Source organism: Ptiloglossa arizonensis, chromosome 11, assembly GCF_051014685.1.
Source record: "Ptiloglossa arizonensis isolate GNS036 chromosome 11, iyPtiAriz1_principal, whole genome shotgun sequence".
Lineage (NCBI taxonomy): Eukaryota > Metazoa > Arthropoda > Insecta > Hymenoptera > Colletidae > Ptiloglossa > Ptiloglossa arizonensis.
Genome location: NC_135058.1, coordinates 852545 through 878465, shown reverse-complemented (window position 1 = coordinate 878465; position 25921 = coordinate 852545). Strand labels below are relative to the sequence as shown.

The window sequence follows — 25921 nt, the reverse complement described above, 5'->3', positions numbered from 1 at the left end:
AAACGACGAACAATCAATCGATGTAGAACATCGTCCGAAACTTGATGCAATTCAACAGAAATTACCCAAGCCTCTGCACGATACCGTTGAACTAGATGTAACATGAACGACGTATGTGACAAATAACGCGCATAACGTCCATAACGTGCACGAACGTACAAACTTCGAGAGCTTAAATTCGAAATGCTACCTCGCCGACCGTATTATCTCGATTTGCCCACCGATGATCATTTATTCAAACATCCGGATTAATTCCGATAACGTAAGAAATTTTTCAAAAGAGCAACTATTAATGTCCCAGCGTTCGCGAATACCAGAGCATAGAACGTTTTAGAAGAGAGATTGGAAAACCTATCGGTAAATGAAACGATTGTATCGAACTGTCGCGATTCGAGTAAAAGCAGCATACGAACCTTTAGTAATCGTATTCTTCTCTCAGAATCGAGAAAACTCGATAAAAAATGAAATCCAAACCAAATTACGCGAATTCCTTGCACAACAACGTAGCGTCTAGAATTCGACGAAAACTTCAAATTCTTAACCCGAAGAGTATCGAAATTCGTTAAGAGATTACAAGAACGATAATCTCTGAGATTGAAAAGCGAGAGTAGAGATCGAATGAAATAGAAATACCTTGAGCAATAATTTCATGAAATCCCTGAAAAGAACACGTGGTAACGATTCATCGATTTCCGAGACGCAAGAAAAATCACGGGCGTTTAACATTTACGAATAAAGATAACGAGTATACGGTTTCTGAATTGTTGATAGGTGTGTTTCTGGCGGGATGTGCTTACGCAACGATCCAACGAAAGGACGCGTGTTGCGCTCGAGTACGTAGCGCACGCTTATTAAACTCCGAACTCCCATCCCGTACGTTCGTTGAATTCATAAAAGTAAATGCGCGTCTCTTCATCGTCTACTGAAAACGCACGAGATACTGGAATTATTAATCCAATTTTCCACGGAATTGCTCCTCGAGCGTGACATTCTCAACGGTTCGTACAAATGTCGCTTTCCTTGAACTCCCCTAACGACGCACTTTAAAAACTCCCGTGGCCTTCCGGGGTACAGAGGGTGGAAGTTTCGTTAACAACGAAACACTCGTCGTCTAAAACTTTTCGTCACCGGCAACCCCCCACGGATCGTTCTTCTTCCCGGTCGCCGGTCGCCGGTCGCCGGTCGCTGAGAATCATTGGCTATAGTCGTCGCCAGGATATTCCCTGTTACGTCGCGACGAGAACACGTACACGTACCCTAACGCAATATCGCGAGGATTACGATCAAGCGAACCGGGAAAGGGCGAAACTTGCCTGATTGACCTAGATCGTAATGTGGGACAGACGTTAATAAGTAATCGTGGCGGCTCGTGCAGATGGATTGGTATCACCATCGATCGTCGTGATTCATTATTTACGGTGTGGCTCTAGGACGTATGTATGTACTTGTAAGCTCGCCTTTGCCGTCGCTCTGTTCACCGTGGCGACATAGATGGGCGTCGTCCCCCTATCTCCCGACCAATCTTCAAATTATTCGGAAGTCGTTTCTCACGTTGGCGACGACGGTGCAAAACAATTGCGCGAGCGTGCGCGCGATGTCTGCCTCGTCAACCCTTTGGAAAATGAGGCTGAGCGATCGGAATTCTCGAATAGAGACGTCGTGCCGGAATTCCTCGGTTCGAAGAGAGTTGTCTACCGACACGGCGTTGTTTCATTTGACCCTCGTCGGAAAACGAGGACAATTTTCCAAATTCTTCGAGACAGAGTTGTCTACGTAAGTGGCCAATTTGACACCGGTTGTCGATTAACAATTTCAGACGTGTTACGGTGTCTCGTTTCGATCGTACGTTACGAAATTCTTGGATAGAGTGTCCGTGTAAATGGCCAATTCGACACCGGTTCTCGATTAACAATTTTAGATGTTCTACGGTGTCTTGTATCGACTGTACGTACCTCGTCTCTGGAAAATTAAAGCGGTTCGAGATTCGAAATTCTTTGCTGGAGTTATCGGTACAAAATTGTAACTTCGGGTCTTCAAGATTTACGTACATCGTTTCAATTTTCTAGTGTATCGACTCTTTGAAATTCTTTGACATTCGACATTTTTGGACAGAGAGGTTGCTGTAGAATACTCCTTGGTTCGGAGTGAACTGTTTCTTTTTTTTTTTTTTTTTTTTTTTTTTTTTTTTTTTTTTATTTACGCTATGAACCCAGTACAGGGTTATTAGCAGCATGCACATTGATGTGCATACTAACAGTACAAAACAAGAATGGAATACATAAGTTAAGATTACCCGAAGATACATCGTTATGTATCGTTATACACAAATAAATGCTTATTACTAGTAATTATACTTAGTGCTTATAGTTACATACTTATAACTATGGGCAATATATAATACTTATTACTAGATGCTTATAACTTGTAGCGGTTTATAAATATGGTATACTTTATATAAATAAATTCATAATTTTTTGGATCAGTATCAAACGGACAGACAGACCTCACTGGCAGTCAGAGATTTACGCCATGGTCTTTCAGAAATTTGTGAATGCACAGTAGAGGAGGAATATGCAGTTTACTTGTGAAGAACTCAATTGAGTAGGGCGGGTGGTAGCCCATGTTACGTAGTCGATTTAATAAAATATATCTATTACTGTTAAGGATGGGGCATTGCCATATCACATGGTTGGGATCCTGGACTGGCCATCCACACTGGCACTTTGTGTTCGGAGCGAGGTTGATTCTAAACAGGGATGCAGCTAACTGGAAGTGGTTAGCCCGAAGCCTGTTCAATGCCCATGTAACGTTAATACTAATACCATCATCCTTGATATTCGTAATCTTATAAATACCTTCTCCACAGACAATAAGAAATTCTCCTTCTTCTGGATTCCCTCTCATACTGGTATTACCTTTAACGAAAAAGTGGACACCTTAGCAAAAGAAGCATCCCTTTCCAATGTGTCTCTCAATATTCTAGTTCCGTATTGCGATTTTTCCGATATTTTTAAAAAACAGGCCAATATAGCGTCAGAAAGAAGGATTATTGCGGAAGCCGAATTTAAAGGTAAAAATTTTTTTGATCATTATCATCTCTCTTCATCCTACCCATGGTTCTCACGCAAGAATCTTACTAGAGAGTTTATTTGCTGGAGTGAACTGTTGACCAATGATGCGATCGCGCGTTTGTTTTATTTCCGCTTTATTTACCATCGAATTGTCAACGCGAAACGATTCAACGACTTCGCGCGTTTGCGCACTACGTATTAATTTCCATTTTATTAACCTCGTGAAAAGTAGTAGCGATAACTTTCGAAATACTCGAGCAGGTCGCGTAAGTTTCCAAAACCGAGTCGTCGAGGAAAAATATTCAGATTCGAGTTGTCTAAAAGTTTTACCCTCGGACTATAGTTTTTGATCGTATTCGTTTCCAAAAGAAACAGGCTACTTTAAGAAGAAAAAGCAACGATATATAGTTTACATATCTCGTAAGACGAGCTTTGTGCAAAGGCCTTCAGCGAGAAGAGATCCTTTGGAGTGATAAAGTGAAAGCAGTAAAGATGTAGTAAAATGTAAACATCGAGTGAAGCAATGAAATCCCACGGAACCATTACAAAATGAAAAGAGGCAATAATTTAAATTCAGGGATACCTCGATTCGACTATAAAAAGAACCGAGAGCAGCGGTACAAATATTTGTCGTTCTTGAATAAGAATTTACGATGAATAATTTGCAAATAACGTTCAATCAATTCGAATACGATTTATGGTTTCGTAACGATTTGTTTTCGGTGTAGATATTTCCAACCATGACGAAATATAAATTATACATTCGATAGTTTCGATTCCTTGCGAAAACGTCCCGAAGCAATTTACTTAATGGCTCTGTTACTTGTCTCGCAATTAATGTCGACTCGGTCTCATCGATGCATTAAAAACATTGCAAAATTATCCAGGTAGCTAAACAGCACGTGGTGCTTAATGAGCCAAATTTATTATCCTTTGGTTCGGTTATTGCGGCGGACTAGACGTTATCTATTTCACTGTCACCGAGAAACTCGCTCGACGTTCGCTTTACGAATGGCTTGTCGTGCTTACAAGATGTATAGTCACGGGGATGCTTTGTTACAGCGACTACTTGTAGAGTTTACAGGAAACGGAGTTACTGCATCCGTATTCTTGAACATAAATAGAGTAAGTTACAATTCGGCGTAATCAACATTGACGGCACTTCCGACAGAAACGAACAGTTGCGCTATTATAAACTTATTTACCGTTATATTTACAAGCGAGAATTATTACTCAAACAACAACACTTAATAAAAGAATTCGTCGAAAAGTTGCACTATACGGTCAGAGCGATTGTACCGTGAAAAAGAAACAAAAGAGGAAAATACGAAAATAAATATCTTCTTCGAGTTGGAAAATGGAGTTAAATCCGTTTATTATTCAAAATCTTTAAAAAATTGTCTCCCTTTTGTCATAAAAATACAATATTTAGGCTTAAAATTGGCAATTACAATTGGCAATTGCAATATTTCTGCAATTTAAGTTCTTTGTGAAACAATGAAAAGCGAACGGAATAAACGCCACAGTCGCGATAAAAAAAAAGTTGATTGAAATTCCAGTATGAAATCGTAAAATGTACGATGTTACTACGTACATAGATATTTCTCATTAAATCGTGCAGATTTTCCAGCACTTCGACGATATAATAAATTGGAAAAAAATCATTCCTCGACGAATTAAGAAGGAATTAAGAATTAACTAGCCCACGCGATTTACCTAATCCTCTGTAAGCTTCCTCTTTAAAAATATGGTCGACTCCGGAACGTTCAATTTCAATTCGTTTACGTTGCTCGCCCTGACGGAATTGCAACAACGATTTTCTTTTCTTTCTTAATACGAGCACTTCGAAAACCATTCTGGTTAGTCGTGAAATGGGCGAGCTCGTTCAAAAAATGCCGGTGAAAAACAATGAAACAGACAGCGTGCCGTAAAAACGAAAATCCATTTGTAAAATACAAACGATGCGACGAGGATCTCGAATCTGCGCTGCCAGTTCATTGTTTCATTCTTCTCTCTTCATTTTCCGACACGTCGTAACACCGTGCTTCTCTTTCAGCCTTTTAAACCCGGAATATCGTTGCGGTTCACCAAGAGACTCTCTATTTTAAATTCTTTCCGCGAGGCGGGACGCTTTGAAACTTTTCTTTCTTCAATTTGTACAGAGTGTGTCGTACTCGTACAATATTATACTCGTACTCGCGCAAAAGTAGTAAATATTTACAACTAATGTTCGGTATGTCTCGATGCGAACTCACTAAATGTGGTTAAACCATATTTTCGTTGCGTTTAATTAATTCCGTCAATCCGTTCCCTCGCTGAATACAGTACGTGACAAAAATTTTTAATAGCACTTTCAGCAGAAAGAAGTGTACAATTACAATTTGCAAATGTTTCGGTAACTTCTTTATCATTTTTTGCACCGAGATCGCTAGTCGCGATTATTAAGTTCACATTTTATAAAACGTTCAATGTATTCGTGTTCACCCATCGATTATATAAAATAAGAGTATCTACGAAGGTCTGTTACATGATTCAACAGCAAAAATTGAATCGAATTACACGAAATTACATCGAATACCTGTTTCCTTTGGTCGAAAATAAAACCGAAGCGACAGTGAATTATGAAGAAATCGATGGTCGAATTGTGTCGACCCTATTCTCCAAATTACGACGAAACTGCGCGCGTCATTTTGGTAAATGATCACGTTTATTGCGCGATACAGATAAGTGCATTAAAATGTTCGACTATTCCATCGAACATCGATCCATTCTTCGAAATCACTGAGATGGATCTTCGAAGTATCCTGTTATATCGTCCTTGAAAAGTGTCGTATGATCTGTGATTATGGACAATGGAGTAATAACAATCACAACAACCGACACGAGAGCAATTTTGAAAAACGAGAAATATTTTTGAATTCAAGACTGTGCAAGCATTTCGTGTTTCTCTCACCTCTCTCTCGTCGCGCGCGTCAACGCTGTCGAACGAAACGAAAAGCGTCCAATTAAAAAAGCAATATCGCTCTTAGTCTCTTACTGTTCAATGCTGTGTGTGTGTGTGTGTGTGTGCTTTTTTTTTTGTTTGGCTTCTAACAAAACCGGCAGATTCGGTAAAAATCTGCGAATAGAGATCGACAAAATTGAAATATGTGTTAGAAAAATATAAGATTCTTGAATTCTAGAAATAGAATTCTAATTTCGTTGGAAGAATTATAATGTTTTTGTTCAACAGTCGATCTATATGTAAAACTTATCCGAAACGCGTAACGAATTTTGAGTCAAATATAAGAGAAAATTTATAGGTATCATCGATAATAACGCAAAAACGTATTCCTGAAGACCATAACGACACTAAAGAAAACGCGATCTTTGCTTCGGTGATCTTGCACATATACGATCTTACGTAACATCGCGCATTGAACGTATTACGTTTGCTTTGTACAAGATGATCTAGAAAAGAGGTCGAAGAAATTAAGGACACGTTGCACCTTCTGTTGGTAAATGGGTTGTTAACAGAGTCTCGCTTGATAATGCAGCAGTTTTTCATTTTGTATCTTAACCTCTATCGTATCCGCGACACTTTTATATCTGGGACACACTTCTCTCTGAAACATCCTCGTATTAAAATACTCTCATATTTTCAGCTTTTTATGTACACATGTTTCCTACAATTTATAGTTTGCCAACGTAGAAAAGATCCCCGTGAGAGTGATCCGAGCGTTGCAGAGCGAACGAGGGTAGAGAGAGTTGATCAAATCAGGCATCGAAACGCAGAGTCGTGTATCTATCGGATGTTATTCGATACTATTTAAAAGAAGTAGAACTATGGTAGAATAACAATTGAACGTTACATTACTAAAAAATCGAAAAATTAATATTTAGTACCTAGAAAATTGTTCGAGAAGGTTGTTGCAGCGTTTAATTCGCGTAAATTGAAAATTAAAAATTATCGAAAAATTCGTAATAATTTTTAGTTGGTATGGTGACATTTCGATCTCGTACCTGGAATCTTGAGGTCAGAAACAACTGTTGGTCATGAGTTGGGTTGAACACCCAATGATACTAACTACAGGTTAAAATAACACGAAAATTTCGCTATTAACGATCTAAAGGGGAAGACACTCCCCATAGAAGATACTCTTATCCAAGTTATTCGACTATACGTTCACACCTCCATAGATGCCTCTCGCGCGTCTTTACGGTAAATTCTTGAAAATCAGCGCCATCTACCGAGAATTATATTCATCACTACTGTACGAGACCGTAGAATCTCTCGCCTCAAAGTTGTGCAAAGTATATTTGTAACAAGCCTCTCTCGAATTGTGAAATATCCTCTTCGAAAGTTGCGATACACGAAATCGTTCGGTCGCCGAGCTAAAAAGAGAAGAACTAGGTATAGAAGAAATATAGGCTATGGATGTCGATATAAAAACGGGGTTGCATGCATAATGGAGGCGAATCGTTTGCGAATGTTGATCGTTAGAGTGGCTCGTTCTTCGAAAAGGTCCTCCACCTTGTCGTCGCGATCCTTTGCTTTCGTCGTACCTGTGAGATGAAAGGGTCTCGAAAACCCCGTTCCTGGATCCACGAGAAGGCAGCTAATTGTACGATCGGTTCCATCGACCGAGAGAACGACGCATTCGGAGACACGAATTATTCCGGGCACAGACACCGGTGATTTCAATACACACCGCGTGCTGTAATTCCACGGAACACGGTTTCAAGCGGCACACTTTTCAATTTCGTTTTGCAGCGTATGCGGGATCCAACACTTCCAGAGAGCGGGGCACAGGCATTTGAATCTCTTTCAAAGTACCTACTACGTGGTGGTCACGTTTTCCACGGTCGGTTACGGGGACTTCGTACCTGACATTTGGCCCTCGCAGCTCTACATGGTCATTATGATCTGCGTTGCACTCATCGTTCTACCTACACAGGTACGTATCGATCGGTTTTAATTTCGTTTCGTTGATTTTTTTAACCGCTAGCGCGAATTTTCGTAAAAATTAACGAACGCTTTCCGAAACGGACTCGCGTATCGATGAAATAGAGACTACAGGACAATTTTTATCGTTAATGGATCAGATCTATCGAACTCGCTCGATACGGTAAATCAACGTTAATATCGTTGAATGGAGTATTAATTTTAAAAAATTACGAATCTTCTTCGCGATCGGGTTTGTTTTTAATGGTGGAAAAAGGTTGAAGTTGTTTTCGCTTTAAACGCTGTAAGTGATTTCGAGAAGAATTTCATTCGCACGAAAATATATTTAGCACCGAATCGAACAGCTTCTGATTCCGACACTCTTTCCTTTCATCGAAAACAACGGAGATATTCGAGATAATGAAAATAAATCGACCATTCTATAGAAACAAACATTTCTTACGTTATTTCTACGAAAATGTATTCATTCGGCCATTGTCTGTAATGCACAAAGCTCAGCTTTCTTTTTGCACAAATATCAATGCCCCGCAGTTCCTTTTCTCCGTGTTAACGGAACACTGATTTAACGATCCTTTTTGCGATATTTAACAGGATACTCCATTACAAGGAACCTTACAAAGGCAGGTAGTATTTGACTTTTACTTCTTGCTATTCACAGCATACAGAATATTTATTATCCTGAGAATCACTGATCGTATAAAACTTTTATTTCGCATTTAGACACAAATGTTTCAAACGAAATGGTGTTCACGTTTCCCGGCTATCATAAAAGTGAGATTGATTCTGTCGTAGTTATTATTTTACAGAAATGTCGCAGCGTACAATGTTACTCAATTTCTATTCGCAACAAAATTACGGATTGTAAAATAAATCAAAGGAATCTTAACGAAAATCTTAACGAAAATCTTAACGAACGTACGATATACAGAATGAAGCCTGTAAACGTAAGGCAAGGTATAATAAAGTAAATTATAATAATGGTAAAGGAGATTATGATCGATAAAATTTGTTTCTCCAGGACTTTTTTAAATTCAAATGTGGTATACAGTTAGAAATGTTTCCTTCTTTTTGTATAACTTTCATGCTCCAAATAGATACAATTTTCCAACAAGAAATAAACGAAACAGCACTTCGAATCGAATATAAATTAAATCCTTTAAACTGCGGATTTTTCAGATTTCAATAAAAGCCTGCGACAGAGCACATACGAAGAAGACCTCCTTTGTGAAAGCTAATTAATGCACGTCACCGACAAACGCGTAATTAAATCGCCCAATAATGAATTCTTAACCCAAATACGTTTTCCTACTTGTTGCCCGAGGTCATTGACTAATGACAGGGTACCAAAGGCTAGATGTCAGTCCCCAGAGGAGATTGCGATGACAGTGATAACCGTCCAATTCATCTGTCAAACCTGTCACTCGCACGTGATGCACGAATATTCCGTTAAGCAATGCATCCTTAGAACATGTAGAGGGTGACTCGCGGAGAGTGTCGGAACGGAAAAGGGAGCGATTCTAAATAGAACAATAAATGAAAAATGTGGAATAATACACTTAAATAAGAGTCATTGTTTCGGAAGATATCCACTTTTAAAGTACATCGACAATGCATAAGTTGCATTTAATAAAAAGAGTAACAAGATATCGACAGTTAACACGAGTATTAGGTTTAATTCGATTGTTAAATTTTTCTACCGTACTTTTGAGTTCTCTTTGCAACGAGAATGTAAAAATATTGCATAATGAGAAAATTTTAACAAAAATTCCAACTTATCTAAAAATAATAATAAAAGTTGAATCTTACACGGAAGACTCTAACCACCGAAGAAACACTCGTTGGTTGTGCTTCATCCGATAAAATTAAATAATTTCGATATTATTTCTCTAACAGTTCGAGCAGCTGGCTTTCACGTGGATGGAAAGACAAAAGCTAGGTGGCTCGTATTCATCGCACAGAGCTCAAAGCGAGAAACACGTGGTGGTTTGTAGCACAACGTTGCAAGCCGATACCATCATGGATTTTCTAAACGAGTTCTACGCCCATCCGTTGCTACAGGTTTGAAAATTATCGCGCAATTTCTTTCATATTCCTTTTGGTATCATCGAATTTACAATTTTTTCCTTTTACGAATTGTTGTTGTCCATTACCTTGTGTAGTATTTAAAAAAAAAAAATTTTAACCACGACTCTGTGACACTAGTAAGAAAAACAAATTTAATAATTAATCTAGAGTGAGACTTTGTCGTTATCGCAACGTAGTCTTTGATATCATACATTTATCACGAAATTCGAAATCATTCGAGAACGTGTTCGACAAAGGCTTGATGGATGCTTTTGATTACATTTAGGACTATTACGTGGTACTGTTGTCACCAATGGAACTGGATACCACAATGCGAATGATTTTACAGGTGCCCATCTGGGCACAAAGGGTAATCTACATTCAAGGATCGTGTCTGAAAGATAACGATCTCACCAGAGCCAGGATGAACGAAGCGGAAGCCTGCTTTGTTCTTGCAGCGAGGAATTACGCTGACAAAACAGCCGCCGACGAACACACGATACTTAGGTCAGTTAAGCCCCAAAAACTGCCTATAAATACTTTCAAAGATAAACCGAACGTGATGGTAAAAAAAACACGAAGGATAATAGACTTGAAATATAATTCTTATGTTTCTATTATTATTAAACGTCCTTTTTACAAACGTAGAGAAGTATATATACGAATACACGTATGCAAAAATAAAACATAACTAAAATTTCTAAATGCTCAAAAGGAGCAACGAAGAATATTATAAAAGATACTTAACCTGAATTTGTTTACAATGGGACAAAAACTCGCATCGAGCACGATCTCGAGTAAGCTTTTAAGCCTCGTTATAATTGGATTAAAATCAAGTAGCATTTCAAGGCCGTTGCGAGGTTACTCCTACCGTATCGTTTAGCTACCTTCTTGCGCCATCTGTCGACTGATCGCACAAACTTGCCGACACACGTTCTCTATCTCCGAAACAGAGAAACAAACGTACACGTATCGGTCGTGACTGGAGTTTACTTTTGATAAAACAAAGAGGCAGGCTATACCGAAATAAAAAATAAGAAAGACAAAGAGCGTCTGGTTACAAGTTTGCGCTTTCTATTTTTGAAACATAATGGTTATCAACCGTACAACACGGTGGGAGTCGCCTCCTACCGACCTTGAACGACCAACATTTGCCGTCCTAACCGTAGCGAGCGTCAAGATCGTTGCTTACAAATATTTTCACGATCGCTGGCAGGTCTTGGGCAGTAAAGGATTTCGCACCAAACGTTCCTCAGTACGTTCAAATCTTCCGTCCGGAAAACAAGCTTCACGTGAAGTTCGCGGAGCACGTGGTGTGCGAGGATGAGTTCAAGTACGCCCTTTTGGCGAACAACTGCACGTGTCCCGGTGCTTCGACCCTAGTCACCCTCCTGTTGCACACTTCCAGAGGACAGTGAGTTGAAAAAGACGTTTTCGCAGTAATTGAAATAGAAGCGGACCAACGAGAAATTATTTCAACATTGTGTAGAGTACGAAACGAAGTTGATCTCAAACGAGAAATCGTGGCTTCTTTTATTTTAGGGAAGGTCAACAATCGCAGGAAGAATGGCATAGGCTCTATGGTAAATGTTCTGGAAACGAGATTTATCATATTATTCTCGGCGATTCTCGTTTCTTCGGCGAGTACGAGGGAAAATCCTTCACTTACGCGTCCTTTCACAGTCATCGTAAATATGGAGTGGCGCTGGTCGCTGTCAGACCGGCAGAACTTCCGGAATTTTACGAGGACACCATCCTCTTAAATCCTGGTAACTACTTCGTTGATATCGTTTCACTGTCGCACCACTATCGAATTTTGAAACATTTTTCTCGATCCCGGTGGCGTCAAGATTGTAACGTATACCGTTCTATTCGCGACGAATAACGTTATTCTTCGTAGGACGAAAGAGTCGACCTTACAGCGTTCCTCCATTCGACCATACATCCGAAGCAACAATGTCCCGAATGTATAAAACTCGTAGTTTTAACTTCGTAACACGTATGATGCGACTAAAAGAATACCGGAGCACCAGTTGCGCCTATTACAATAGTTATATATCAATTATAAAAAAGTAATATAAACCGTAACTGGTAAGATCGGATCGGTTCAGTTTCTCAATAAATTGATAAGCGTAATTCGCATCGGACTTTCTTTCTTAAAAATACCTACAGATACTTAAACAATTATACAGAGACCTACGAGTCTCATAGTACCGATTAAGTAACGACACAATTGGGTCGAGAAAGACCCGAAGAACGCACCAGAGTTAACCTTCACCGATGTTTCCAAAAACCTACCGAGATCTTTCTCCTCGATCTCTCCTGACCGAATTGAAATTCTTCAGGTCCGCGTCACATAATGAAGAAAACCGACACCTGCTACTACATGAGCATCACGAAGGAAGAGAACTCCGCGTTTGTTGTGGCGAACAATCAAAGCGTGGCGGGTACGGAGGGGACCCAGGTCGTCGTCGAGACGAAAACCGACGCGACTGTGAACAGCGGTTCGGCTGGGAACGCGACCACCAACAACAACTCAGCGATAAATTCCGCGACCAGCGCTGGAACCACGACAACAACCACCACGATCTCGACCAGCTGCACGATCGCCGGCGGTGATGGGAACGGTACAGCAAACAAGCCCGGTGCCAACGAGCACCGTCGCTATTCCAACAGTTGTAACAATGCGCTGAACGAAACAGCTTGCTGCAGACAGGAGACGACCTGTACGGGGCCCCGTGGACAGAACGTGCACGGTACACAGGCTCACAGGGCCCCACAGGTTATTTTGCAGGTCCTCCCTAGCACGCCCACACCACTCGAACACCACAACATACTCGCATCCGATGTCCACCGTGAGTGTCGCATGCGCTTACCTCCTATTTCTTTCTTTCTTTCTTCTTTCGTTTCGTTTCGTTTCGTTTAACTCTTTCTCTATCTCACCGTTCTTTACTACATCTCTGTGTACATTCGTATGTGACGGCTTACGATTTTTTATTCATTTATTCCGCGTCGATTACACTTTATCACGAAGAACAGCACCGTGAATCTCGGTGAGGTAGTTTCGCGTACAACGAGAACGGTAATTAGCACGGGTGTACTTGTATTCTTGAGCGCGTGTTTCGTTTTAGGCAAATGTTTCTTGTTTACTTATCCGCGGGCAAAGCTGTGGAATCGTTCGGGGAATTATTAACGCTGCTGGAACGCGATAATAGGTGACGCTACGGAAGCTACCGTTGTTGATAATTTTCCATTTTTTCCGGCGTTGAATGGATCGAAAGGAACGCTTTCGCTCAAGTAATACGTCGTTTTACAATATTTTTAAAGCTGTTGTTTCAACAATGTATCTAACCGATACCACTTACTGATTATTGTCTCAGACGTCCTGTAACTCGTTTGCGATTTTATTCGCGATAAATTGGAATGCACATGTATATAAGTACAAATCATTTTGTATTATTACGTATGCCTAACGGTTCTGAGCACGAAATTATCGATTTTCTTTGCATTTTCTAATTTATGCTTTTGTGTGCGCGGATAGTACGCTTTTGTATGGCTTTTTATTAGGAAGTGAGGAATGTTTTCTCAAGTATTATTTCGTACTATTGCTCGATAATCTTGAAAAATACACGCATATTTTCTTGTCCAATTTCTTATCTAACTTCAAACACTTTGACACATTTTGCATAACCCATTTAATGTTTCATCGCGAACCACGGTGGATATCGTAATTAAAAGCGTATAAGTATAAAATTGTAAGAGAGGTGTCACTGTTCAAAGTATTGTTCATGTTTCGAGCTAAACTAGAATTCACTTATTTCTATTATGGCAAAAGAGCAATTTATTTTGTCTGTTAATAAATGGGTTAAAGCAACACACGCAACGTAGAAAAGCTTCGAAAAGTATAGGAATGAAACATCTCGGCTTGCTGTTAGTTGCAATATAAATACACATATATATGAGCCGCAAGAAAATAAAGTTGTTATTACCTCTGATTGATAGTTTCAAACATCTTACCGTTAGATGTAGATCTTAGAACATTCGTTGAATAGAATATTTTATAATAACAATATTCGCTGATGTTGCAATTTTTTTTAAATTCGCTTCACGGTACTGTGTCATCGTTACATTGGTTGTATATTATCGGTAGACAATTTACGTCGTCAAAATATTAAACGATGTAATTAAAATTGCAATATAAGCAGAAATTTTGGAAAAAAGTTTTTCATCACTTTAACTTTTTATATTTTATTATAATATATTACTATTTTATATGTAAATCGTACCGAATATTCTAGATATAATTTATTACGCACAGTACTTTCTCGAGAGGTGTTCACTTAAAACCAGTTAAATTTTAAATTATCGATCGATTTACGAGATTTAGTCGATGAAAATGAGTTGAAACAAAATCTCGATAAGATTGTCCGTAATTATAGTAATGCCTCGTTAACTGTCGCGTAGTTATCCTCACCACTGAACTTACCTTGAACGATGGTCGGACCGTAGCCGCGAGCATCTTTCGAAGTAATAATGTATTACGAACAAGATTTTTCTTGTCATAATACGCAGATCAATTATATCTTTTATAGTTTATTATAAATCTGATATTTTTATATTTGGATAATTCCTGTATAGGTGGTTATCCGCAACTGATGTTAAATTTCACAGCGACGTATCTTGACCCCGGAGGATTCGGAGATTCGCGGCAATGTTTGAAAGACGGAGGATCTACGCCACAGACACCCATCACTGGAAATCATTTGGATGTTCCACGATCTCTAGATCCGAATCCCAACCTACTCAGTCCCGAGATTCTTACGCAGAGGAGAGGTAACTCGTTTCATAATCGAATTAACGTAAACAAATGCAATTGTTTCTTTCATTCTCATAATTGAATATAATAATATGTAAGTAGTACGAATCGATCATTAAAGGTACGACAAATATTTTATAATCTAGAAGAAAACTAAAAAATGTACGAACCACAGTTACGTTAATCACACAGATACGTAGAAAATAAACTACATGAAAAGTACACGTACATGTGCGACACTTGAAAATACGAAAACATTGTTAAAAATAAACTTATATGACACGAAAAAGCAAATATAATAACCTATTTTTAAATGATCGATTTCTTTTCAAATGGACCTACGAATTTCCTTTTCTTTTCTCGAGTATAAATTAATTGAATAAAGTATAAATTTGTCGGTATTTGATTAATACTGGAAATATTCGTGTTCGTTCAGCGTGCAATTGCAGTTTCTTAATCGTCTATTCGAAAAAGATTGTATACGTATCGTAATATTCATACGAAGCTTTGTAATTGAACCACTCTAGGAAGCAGAAGACCAAGCATCCTGCCTGTGCCAGATATGTTGACAAGCTCGACCTTGCATCTTCCTGGCCAAGAATCCTTGGATCACGAAGGTGACGAGTCCGAGGACGAAATGGACGACGACGTACCGTGGAGATCGCCGAGCGAAAAGATCGCGTGAGTATTTTTTGAATAGGATTTCATCGTCACCTTTCATATCGTCATATTACATCCAAGATCGCAAGGATTCAAGGTAGACAGTCACCTAGTATGTGTGATAATGTCGTGAATGTAAGAGGAACGGATCGTCGACCTTAGACAAATATACGTTTATAGACTTTCTTTATTAGATAGATGAGAAAACTTCGTTTCCTTTATTTGATTTATCTTTTTTTTAATACATATATATATTTATCTGCATTGAAGCACGATCGTGGAATCCTTAAGAGCGATACGATCTTGCACTGTCTCGTGCACTTGCATGGCACGATCTCTTGTGCATCGGACGTATTTGTGTATTTTATTTATTCGTATATATCTCTCTACATATATATATCTACATATAATGAATGTACTTCCTTTATCGCTCATTCTTATTCCGAGTATATATTATATCCATCGGTATTAGTTTTAAGAAGAAAATACTGGACCTTCGAAACGTTCAATTTTGCTTTTATCGTTTGTTCTGTTTTGTTACGGTCGATCCTAAATATATTTAATATTTAGAAAAACTAAAAAATCGTGGAAAGAATTAAATGGTAATGTTTAATTAAATACTTTCAAGTTGAACGAGAATAAAATTCGAATATATTTCATAATTTGGAACGTATATAAGAAATTATTTAGAATAAAGTTATCAGATACGTGTTAAATCCACGATTCGCAGATCGCCAGTATTTTCTTACGAAAGAACCTTTCGAACGTGCACTGTAAGATCGCACGACAATAATTCAATTTACTTTGAATAACAATCTGAAATTTGTACGATCTTATCAGCCAGTATCTACCAGCAAGAATGAAGGTCGAGAGCTATGCTGCGACAATTGTGCACCATGCTCGTCCTGTTTCTGCACTCTTTTCTTAGATGTTACTTCCTGTTATTGTCTACTCGACGTGGCTCAATGGTTCCACGAATACGAAATCGTGTTCCCATTTCTGTTCTATTTTCATCGCCACATTTTGATCCTCGATATTTATTCGAATGCTCGATGTTCACCAGAACCCACCCCTTCCATTCTATTTAAATATCGTTATATTTCTTTAAAGATCGCTGTATTCTTTTAAATACCATTCTCCTCCGTAACGTTTCGAGAATAAAATCAATCGTCCCCTTCGCTCGAATAATATTTAATATATTATCAAAACATTATCGAAACTCTGCAATTCGATAAATTTCGAAAACGATTTTTTCGTGCAAAGTTTGGCGGGAAAAAGTACTCTCTACGGATCAAAAGTATCCGAACAATTCCAATTTCGCGACGCGATACGAGTAACGTCGAGTGGTTGAAAAGTTCGAATGTCACGGTGACAAGAGACAGACAGGGCGAAAAAGGTAAAAATTTTTGAGCGAAAGGTCGATGTCACACTCGTCCGTCATTCACCACCCAAAATACAATTAAACGCAAGTTTACGTTGATGGCCGATCTGTCCTGTCTGAATGTCTCTCGATGCCCGTACCACTAATCGGCGTCGATGGTATTGAATCGCTGCTCGATGCTGTCCTGCCTGACACCCTATATGTCCTCGTGGATGTTTTCGATGTCTTCCTTCCTGCATCGTCTTTATGCACTGCCGTCTTGACGCACGACTTTTGCCCAGCAGTTTCAAGGGGTGAGTTTACGTTTTTATGCTTTCATATAATCTACTCTTCCGGTTTGCTTCTCACGAGGGAACGTTCAGAACTCGACCATCGAATCAGTTCGAAACTTCGAACGTCGAAACCGCGACGTGTCTGATTTCTATACCGTTAAAGAAGCAGAAATAACAGAATTTTACTTCAAAATTTCATCCACGTACAAAATAATGCTCAATTATGCACCTAAAACAGGACAAAAATGTCACGCGAACATAAATCACGATCCTCGATTCAATTCCTGACCTAAATCGCTTGCATTTTTGTATGTAGGAACGTTCAAAATACATTTACGTATACCACACGAATAGATTGAAAATTACTCGATAGATAACTATTAGATTTTTAACGAGTAGGAGACTCAATGTTAAGAAATATCTCGACACGCGTTGGAGCAGAAAATGGACACTCCGAGAATTTCGTTTAATTTACCATAAATTAAAGAACAAAGCCTAAATAATCCATGTCCACTTGTATCGAGGTCTATATATTCACTCACTGAATTATTTATATATAATTAAACTATTAACTACTCGGGTAGCTTAAATGCTAAAACATCTGTGACTGGTGAGTAGAAATCTTTTTCGAAATTACGAAAAATAAAGAATTACACAATGATGGAAGCTGTAAATCGCCTTAATATCGACAATCGATGAATTTAGTCCAAACGAATTCGACTAAAAAATTCGAGGTTTCGATTCTTAAGTTCTGAATGTTCCCTTAACAGTTTTCTATCCGGACAATGACAAGTTTAACTATTTAGCAAGGTAGCTAACGTGCGTCAATTTGATGTATCGATGCGAGAGGAGTACGTAGTACTCGTAATTTCCAATTACGAAAAGTTGATTAGCGAAACATTTTCTACGACTCGGAAGTACGAGCTGAAACGATTGTATCGAACAGTTCCAAAATACATTAAGAAGCGGTGGCGGAAGTTGGCGAAGCGTGGGAGGTGGCGCTAATCCGCAGCTTTAGAATTCGCGAACTGTTTGAAGCAGAATTTAATCGACTGCGCGGTACGATGAAGTTCACTGTTTAATTCTGCTCGTTGAATCGCTCGCAACGGACCGAACTCCGAAATTGAAGTCGAGTATGTCGACGCGAAATGTTGGATGTGGAGCGAACGATGTTATGAAAATGTATTTGATAGGGCTGCGACGAACTTTCCACCCTGACGGATTGACAAATCGATCTCGAAGGATTTGCGCGCGAGTACCTAACCAGAGTATCTAAACGTTTCAAGCGACTGTTCCGATTTTCGATGAATGCTTATTACCGATTATACAAATTTTATTTTTATACGTTAAAAAAATATTTTTCTTTCGGTAACGCGTTCATCGAAGTTAGTCGCGCTGAGATTAAACCACTATATTAAAAAATATTTTTCTTTCGGTAACGCGTTCGTCAACGTTAGTCACACTGAGATTAAACCACTATATTTTAATACAGCAAACGCTCGTGAGATAACTATTGTAAATCATCGCGATTCGTTCTACTCTTTCTATTAATATTATCCGACGTTTTTTTACAAATCCGATTCCCATCGGACCGAGCAACACTAACGCAGCGAGCGCATCTCTCGTTTAGAATTTAAGCACGAGATATGCAAAATTTTACCGACGAAAGGAACACTAGATAACGAGAAAAAAAAATATGTCTAATACGAAAGGAGTTAATGTTGCATGATCGCTAGTTGGGCGAAGCAGAAGAAAACAAATACGAATATCATTTCCGTTGTTTAATAATTATTTCCACGCGCATTGTTTCTCCGATTCGTTCAAGAATTATTACTTCCACATCACCGCTTTTGATTCACATTGTATTCATACGAGCCATAGAACAATCGTTGCCGATTCATCTATCCAAGGAATTTCTTTTTCCCACAGTTACGAACGTGTTAATTTATGTTTACATCTTGCAGTTGGATCTTATGGTACGCCATAACGTTACGGTGGATCGACCGTTCACGAAGCAACGATCTGTGTTCACTTCAATGTTCCGTGTATAACACGACCAAATACATACTTGCAAATGCATATATTGAAACTTAAAAAAAAAACGCATGTCGATTCAATAGCTTCGATCCTGTTGTTTTTCTTCGATTCGAAATTATTTGCATTTAATCGTAAGTAGAAAAATTGTGAAGAAACTCTCCTGAATTTGCATAACATTATCTATAACAATAACTGATATTATTTTTAATAGTATTCGGTAGATTTAAGAACAACAGCAGAATTAAAGCAAAATGTAAGAAAGTCTATTGTTTTCATTGTGCATGTATTTAGAGTTCAGAACTATCTTTATTTTCATATTTTGCTACATTTTCATATTGATAATTTAAAATTTTTCAAAAACTTTCTCTTCCCAAAAAATATACTCGAATAATCGCACTTACGTTTCCTTTCGATTCAATCGTAATTAGTTCTTAAATGCATCCACAATACTTCGTCCAATATGAACTGTCATGAAAATGTTTGGACTAATTTTATTTAAAAGCATGTTGAACAAGACTTTTCAACGTTTTAAATATTTTTTCTTAAAAGATCTAACTTCCTTCACATTTTCATCATTTCGCACATTTGCACATGCTTGACACTTTCCGAGTTTGAATAGCACAATGCGTGTTACGATACTTTTGTTCGTAAATAGAGCTGTACATTATACGCTACATTTACGCTATTGCTATCAATGCGTGACAATTTTCGAATTCCAGTATACGAAGTGTACTCACATAATTGAGTAATATCCGTCAAATTTCTTGTCTTTCGATCGCTGCAGTATGCTCATATTTGGAACACACAGGATAATATATATAGACACCGAAAGTGTTTGTAAATTTGTACGAGAAATTGAATTGAAAAATGCATTATTGTAAACAAATATAAAAGGATATTTCTTTCGTGGCATAAAAAAAAAAAGGATTAACTACTTCGATTGCACTTAATCCGTAAAGTAAATAACGAAGCAGTTATTTTATTAGTCTCTTGGTCGTTGCCATACTCTATGTTCCATGACGTTAGAAACTGTTGGTAAAAATAAAATTTCCTACGAAGTATTTATCGCTCGCCCTTGTTTACAGCGTCTAAAATTGGGCAATCCAATTATGCGAAATGGGCAAAAATTTAATCTTGCGTTGACATTGTTCCAGGATCGTCAAGGGATTTCCACCTGTTTCACCCTTCATAGGTGTGTCGCCGACGTTATGTTATCTGCTTAAAGAAAAGAAACCTCTTTGTTGTCTACAATTGGCACAGGCACGTATTTTACATTTATTTTTAATTTTTATTCACAAAATACATTCGTGGCTGTAAAAAATATTCTCGATTATCTCACCAGGTTTGTCAGCACTGTACCTACAGGAACGCGAAGGAGTACAATTGGCAAAACAAGACTATAATCCTGGCTGCTGACTACGCCAGTAACGGAATCTACAACTTTATAATTCCCTTAAGGGCGCATTTCAGGTACGATTTCCAAACACCTTTGCATCTATTCTGCAAAATTAATTACTCCGTTCTATCGAATTATCTAAACGTAACATGAATAACACTTTACAAAAGATTTACATTTTAAAGCGCATTTCTGGGCAAGATTCATGACAAACTTTTAAAAGTGATAACAAAATACTGTTTGAGAAGATTAAAAAAATTGTAATACATATGAATGTTAATTAGAAAACAATAGACAATGTAAATTCTAACAAAATTTATAAGACACGAAATCTAAATTCTAATCAAATTTATAAGGCACGAAAATTCAACCAAAGATTTCATTTTAAATCAAGGATTTACCTTATTAAATATCTCCATTAGATCAAAAACATCGCTGAATCCAATCATTCTTCTGCTGGAACGAAAACCAGAGATTGCGTTCCTCGATGCTGTGTCCTATTTTCCCCTGGTGTACTGGATGCGAGGATCCATCGACTGTTTGGACGATCTCCTTCGCGCTGGTATCACTCTGGCGGAAAATGTCGTCGTCGTAAATAAGGAACTCAGCAATTCCGCAGAAGAAGACACCTTGGCTGACTGCAATACCATCGTCGCGGTGCAAACGATGTTCAAGTAAGTATTTGCAAATCCCTTATGAATCAGCAATGGTATTGAATCGCGACAAAATTTATTTATATAATCCGCTTAATTTTTTTAACACGATCTTTCGAATTATATTAAAATATCGGCAATTCGGTACTAGTGCAATTTCGTATTTGATTAGATGGTAATATTCGGAATTACATTAACCGAAATAAACACGATTTGTGTTTCCACGTGCGGAGCATTTATTATTTATCCTGATATAATATAATATTTTCCACCTCGATATAGATCATTTAAATGCTTCCATTCTTCGAAAACCAAATTCATTGGTAATGATATTATTAATAAAAAATATTCAAAACAAGATTAAGAACAATATGTAATAACTACTGTTTGTACTTTCACAGATTCTTTCCGAGTATAAAAAGCATAACGGAGCTGTCACAGTCCAGCAATATGCGTTTTATGCAGTTCAGAGCACACGACAAGTATGCTCTTCACCTCAGCAAAATGGAAAAGGTATTTCTCGGGCCTACTAATTGCTAAAACGCTTCTTCGATCAATCTCTAATTAAAAACGAAGCTTTCAATTACTATTTTTGTTTTTTACCACTTAAAATAAAAAAATACTTGTAGGAGTAATCGTAATTGTAACAGTTTTATCGAAATAATTTAAAGTTAATGTTTTATGTCATAATTTAGGTATATTTAATCCCTCCTTTGGAAAGATATACAGTGATAAAGATACTTCCTAATTAAGTAGCTTAACGGATTTTGAAATAATACTTCAGATAGGATCGGTAACTCTAAACTCCTTCGCACCCTCTTGAAGCATTGCTTACTAAGTTCATAAGTACGCACACTTGACCTTTACTTTGTTACTCTCTACGTACTAGGGAAATTTTATTACAGTAGCGATACGAGATAACTCGTAGAAAGTTCTTCTTTACAGAAAAGTCAATTGCCTTTGAAACTTTCTTCGAACCGTACTTATTAACATCTTCCAAGTGTAAGCTATTTATTTTTCTTTATAGTTTTTGTTTAATTCTCAAAATTGCTTGTACGTGTAAATAATAGTACGTAATATTTAACTGAAAATAATTCCTTTGAAAGATCGAATATTCTACATATATTGCGCGATTGATGTTGTACGAAAGTTAGAGTAACGGTTCTACAAATAAGTAGAAATTAAGTGTAACAAAAATTTAACCGTCGGAGAAACTAATCGAATTTTATAATTATCGTAACAGAGAGAAAAGGAAAGAGGGTCCCACATATCGTACATGTTTCGATTACCCTTCGCTGCTGGCAGTGTCTTCAGTGCCTCTATGCTGGACACTCTTCTGTATCAAGCATTCGTAAAGGATTACATGATAACGTTCGTGAGATTGTTGCTGGGTGTCGATCAAGCTCCAGGATCTGGTTTCTTAACATCGGTAAGAAATCAACGTTCTTTACGAGATTTATTCGATGAGAGAAACCTCCATTCGGAGTAAAGTCGTTTTTATAATCTTGTCTTAAACATTTCTCGCAGAATTTCTGACATCGACTTCAACGAAAGTCGATGTCAGATTTGTTCGACGGAAAATAAAATCTTCCATTCGGAATAAAGTTGTTTTAAATATTGCGTTAAATATTCCTTGTGAAATTTCTCGAAAGATTTCGTTGAAAATCTGCATTCCGTAGAATTTTCTAAACGATCGAACTCGTTCCACGTGTAAATGGCCAGACATCGATGACTGTTCAATTTCAGATGAAAATAACAAAGGACGATATGTGGATCAGAACCTACGGCAGACTCTACCAGAAACTTTGTTCGACGACGTGCGAAATCCCAATCGGTATTTACAGGACACAGGACACCACCGTATCGGACACGTCTCACGTGAGTAGACGATCGTTTCATCCGAAAGTCGGAGGATAACTAAGCGATTGGCTCGTGTACTATTATATAAGGGCAGGAAACAACTTTGAATGGCGGCTGTGAGTAGCGCATGGTTGTACTCCCGCTCTACCCTTTGTTCTGTATATCCCACGGCGTTATTTCCGATGCAACGTTTAGAGTTCTCCCTCTCAATGAGATTCAAAAGTGTAGGGACCCTCGCATCTTTGTTGAAACGATGCTCGTAGCACGTCCTTCGATCCTGAACATACTCGTCTTGAACCTGCATCGTGCTAAACATTACATTAGTCACAAAACCATTAGCAACGATTGATCGGTCATTAAACTTGGTCTCTACTTTTGGCAGCGCATAGTTCTCTATCAAAGTGTTACCAAATGGCGATCGTTCGATTGAAAAGAAAATTACGAATCGACGGTGTACATTTTTTCGTTGGTCATTCGTTCCGATCGGTCACTGTGATCTGCGACATTTCGCAACACTTGCAATTTATCGCATCGAATCTTGGATTCGTAGTTACGTACAAGAAATATGCAAGGTATGCGCGAACCACGGTGGACGTTCGGAAAATGACAGAAAATATGTTACGTGACATTTCATACGTACGAAATGTCCCGTGACGTATATTTCTAATAATAAAACGCTGCCCGTCGATTTGAAACTCGTAGCTACAGGATATTCCGTAAAATGTATCGGAACCAGGAGACAAGCGATTTCTAAATTTAAAACCATATCGAGAATTCGAGTATTTTATTAAAAAACGTATAGATAGTCTCTATCTGACGTAGAATTCGGTACAGGTCGTCAGTAAATATTTTACCTTCTAGTTGATACTGTTCGAGAGTTTACGGTGTAAGTTTACCTTACTTTCGTACAAAAATCAGCGACCCGTATATATATTCTAATATCTCAACTTTCTATAATTAAAACAACATCAACTGATCTTTCATAGCCACTTCCCAACTGTGAAATACACCTAAATTCGATTGTTTCTTTTTCATCGTGGTAACTCGCCTCTCCAAGAGGCATATACAATTGCGATATTACGAGAACATTAACCTAGAATGGACATTTAAGAATTAAACGATCTACCATTGTCAAGTTGCTCTGGCAACCCCTGAACGACTACGAATTTAAACGCTTCGTTTCCTAGTATTACAGATGATTCTCTCGCCAGTGGACTCAAAGACGGTGCTACTGCCTAAACACCCCAGAGACGATCCCGTATTTGCACATAGTACACAAGTGGCCGATGATTCCTGTCGTGTCGTCAATTAGTCGACAACGACTACTGCAGCAGAATGCTGTATTAATAATTGCTACATTTGTAACATCTGTGGATTAAAAACTAGACTCACGCGGGAGTATCGTTCGTACATGGTAACAAAGTAGCCGATGATCCTTTTTCGTCGTCGACTAAACGATTGCTGCGAAACTATTTGCACCGTCTGTGAACCAAAGCACGCGAGATTATCACCGAGATGTTCAGGCAGCGACGCTGTCTTCGAGTCTACCGGCGAGAGACTCAACCCTATATTTTACGATCATCCTGTACGCATCTCCCTGCCACTAGTACGGAGGAAGCTTAACGTAGAACGATAATGATCGAACCACGAGCAGTGCCATGCGTGCGAAACTGCGACAACGGCGAGCTGTCCTTAGTAAGCGTAGAATTGCTTGTCGTTTTGGCAGGGCGACTCAGACGCGGAGAGCGACGCCGGCGTCGGCGTGACGTACAAGGTGCGTCATTCGGCGGCAGCATCGTGCCTTGCGAATTGCGCCACCCGCGACAAGGGTGCCTCAGCCGTGAGTACAGAGTCAACGTTGTCTGGTCGCCGTTTTCTGATCGTTCTCCTTCTGCCAACCACTGTTCACCATTTTTTCTGTCTTGTACTCTGTGCGTCGCCTCTAGTCCCATTTGTCTCACCTCCTCTTCTTTCTGTCGCGCTGTCCTCCACTATTTTTTGTTCTTCTGTCGGCATCTACGCTCGTCTCCACGCTACACCGCAGCGCATGCCCAGTGTACCACCGTGGCTTCGGGCCTGAACGCTCAGGATTTCTCTGCTCGTCTTCACTGTCTAAATTGCGCCTCTCGATGACTAGAAGAGGCCCCACACACAAATTTTATGAGCACAGTACACGTGTTGACGTTAGACGGACGATGTTTGGTAAAGATGGCGGCCGATCGAGGATGTCACTCGTGCGGACTCGTGCACCTATTTCTCGATGAACGCGGTGAATCTGGGAAGTTTTGAGTAAATGTCTGTAATCCTTTGGGCAACGTTACGGGTAACTAATTTGAAAGTAAAACTTTTTTTAAATATTACATCAATAATTTCACAACCGGTACACCGTTTTTCGATTTCAGTATTGTCTATTCGAACCGTCGAGTGTCTATATTTTTACGATATAATCGAACGTCTATAATTCGTTCCAGTGTTTCCCAACCCACGTATAGCGACACGTGTATCGCGGAACTATTTTACGTTTCTAGAATTTTGTAACATTTTTGGAAATTTTCCTTAAATAAATAAATAACACTCTTCTAACTATACTCGGCTACGGTTGCATCCGATTCAATGATTTCTTTCGTAATAAACGTAAACGTACACGAAAGTATACTACGGTGGTGAGAATTGAAACATATCTATTTGAAAAATGATTCCGTGTCGCAGGAATCTTATTAAATTCAAAGCACGTCGATCTAAAAAATCTTGGAAAACACCGATTCG

General features: G+C 38.6%; 1 protein-coding gene across 1 annotated transcript in view; it reads left to right on the top strand.

Moving 5' to 3' along the window:
• Nucleotides 1-25921, top strand: part of Slo2 (slowpoke 2) — a 236665-nt gene that overhangs the window by 201647 nt on the left and 9097 nt on the right. Inside the window, exons 8-22 of the mRNA XM_076323464.1 lie at nt 7825-8008; nt 9910-10074; nt 10367-10587; nt 11297-11494; nt 11623-11849; nt 12426-12935; nt 14752-14913; nt 15424-15577; nt 20401-20506; nt 20589-20716; nt 21065-21316; nt 21697-21808; nt 22539-22724; nt 23042-23173; nt 24882-24995. Of these exons, the coding sequence (XP_076179579.1) occupies nt 7825-8008; nt 9910-10074; nt 10367-10587; nt 11297-11494; nt 11623-11849; nt 12426-12935; nt 14752-14913; nt 15424-15577; nt 20401-20506; nt 20589-20716; nt 21065-21316; nt 21697-21808; nt 22539-22724; nt 23042-23173; nt 24882-24995 (2851 nt within the window). The remainder of the gene's footprint in view (nt 1-7824; nt 8009-9909; nt 10075-10366; nt 10588-11296; nt 11495-11622; nt 11850-12425; nt 12936-14751; nt 14914-15423; nt 15578-20400; nt 20507-20588; nt 20717-21064; nt 21317-21696; nt 21809-22538; nt 22725-23041; nt 23174-24881; nt 24996-25921) is intronic.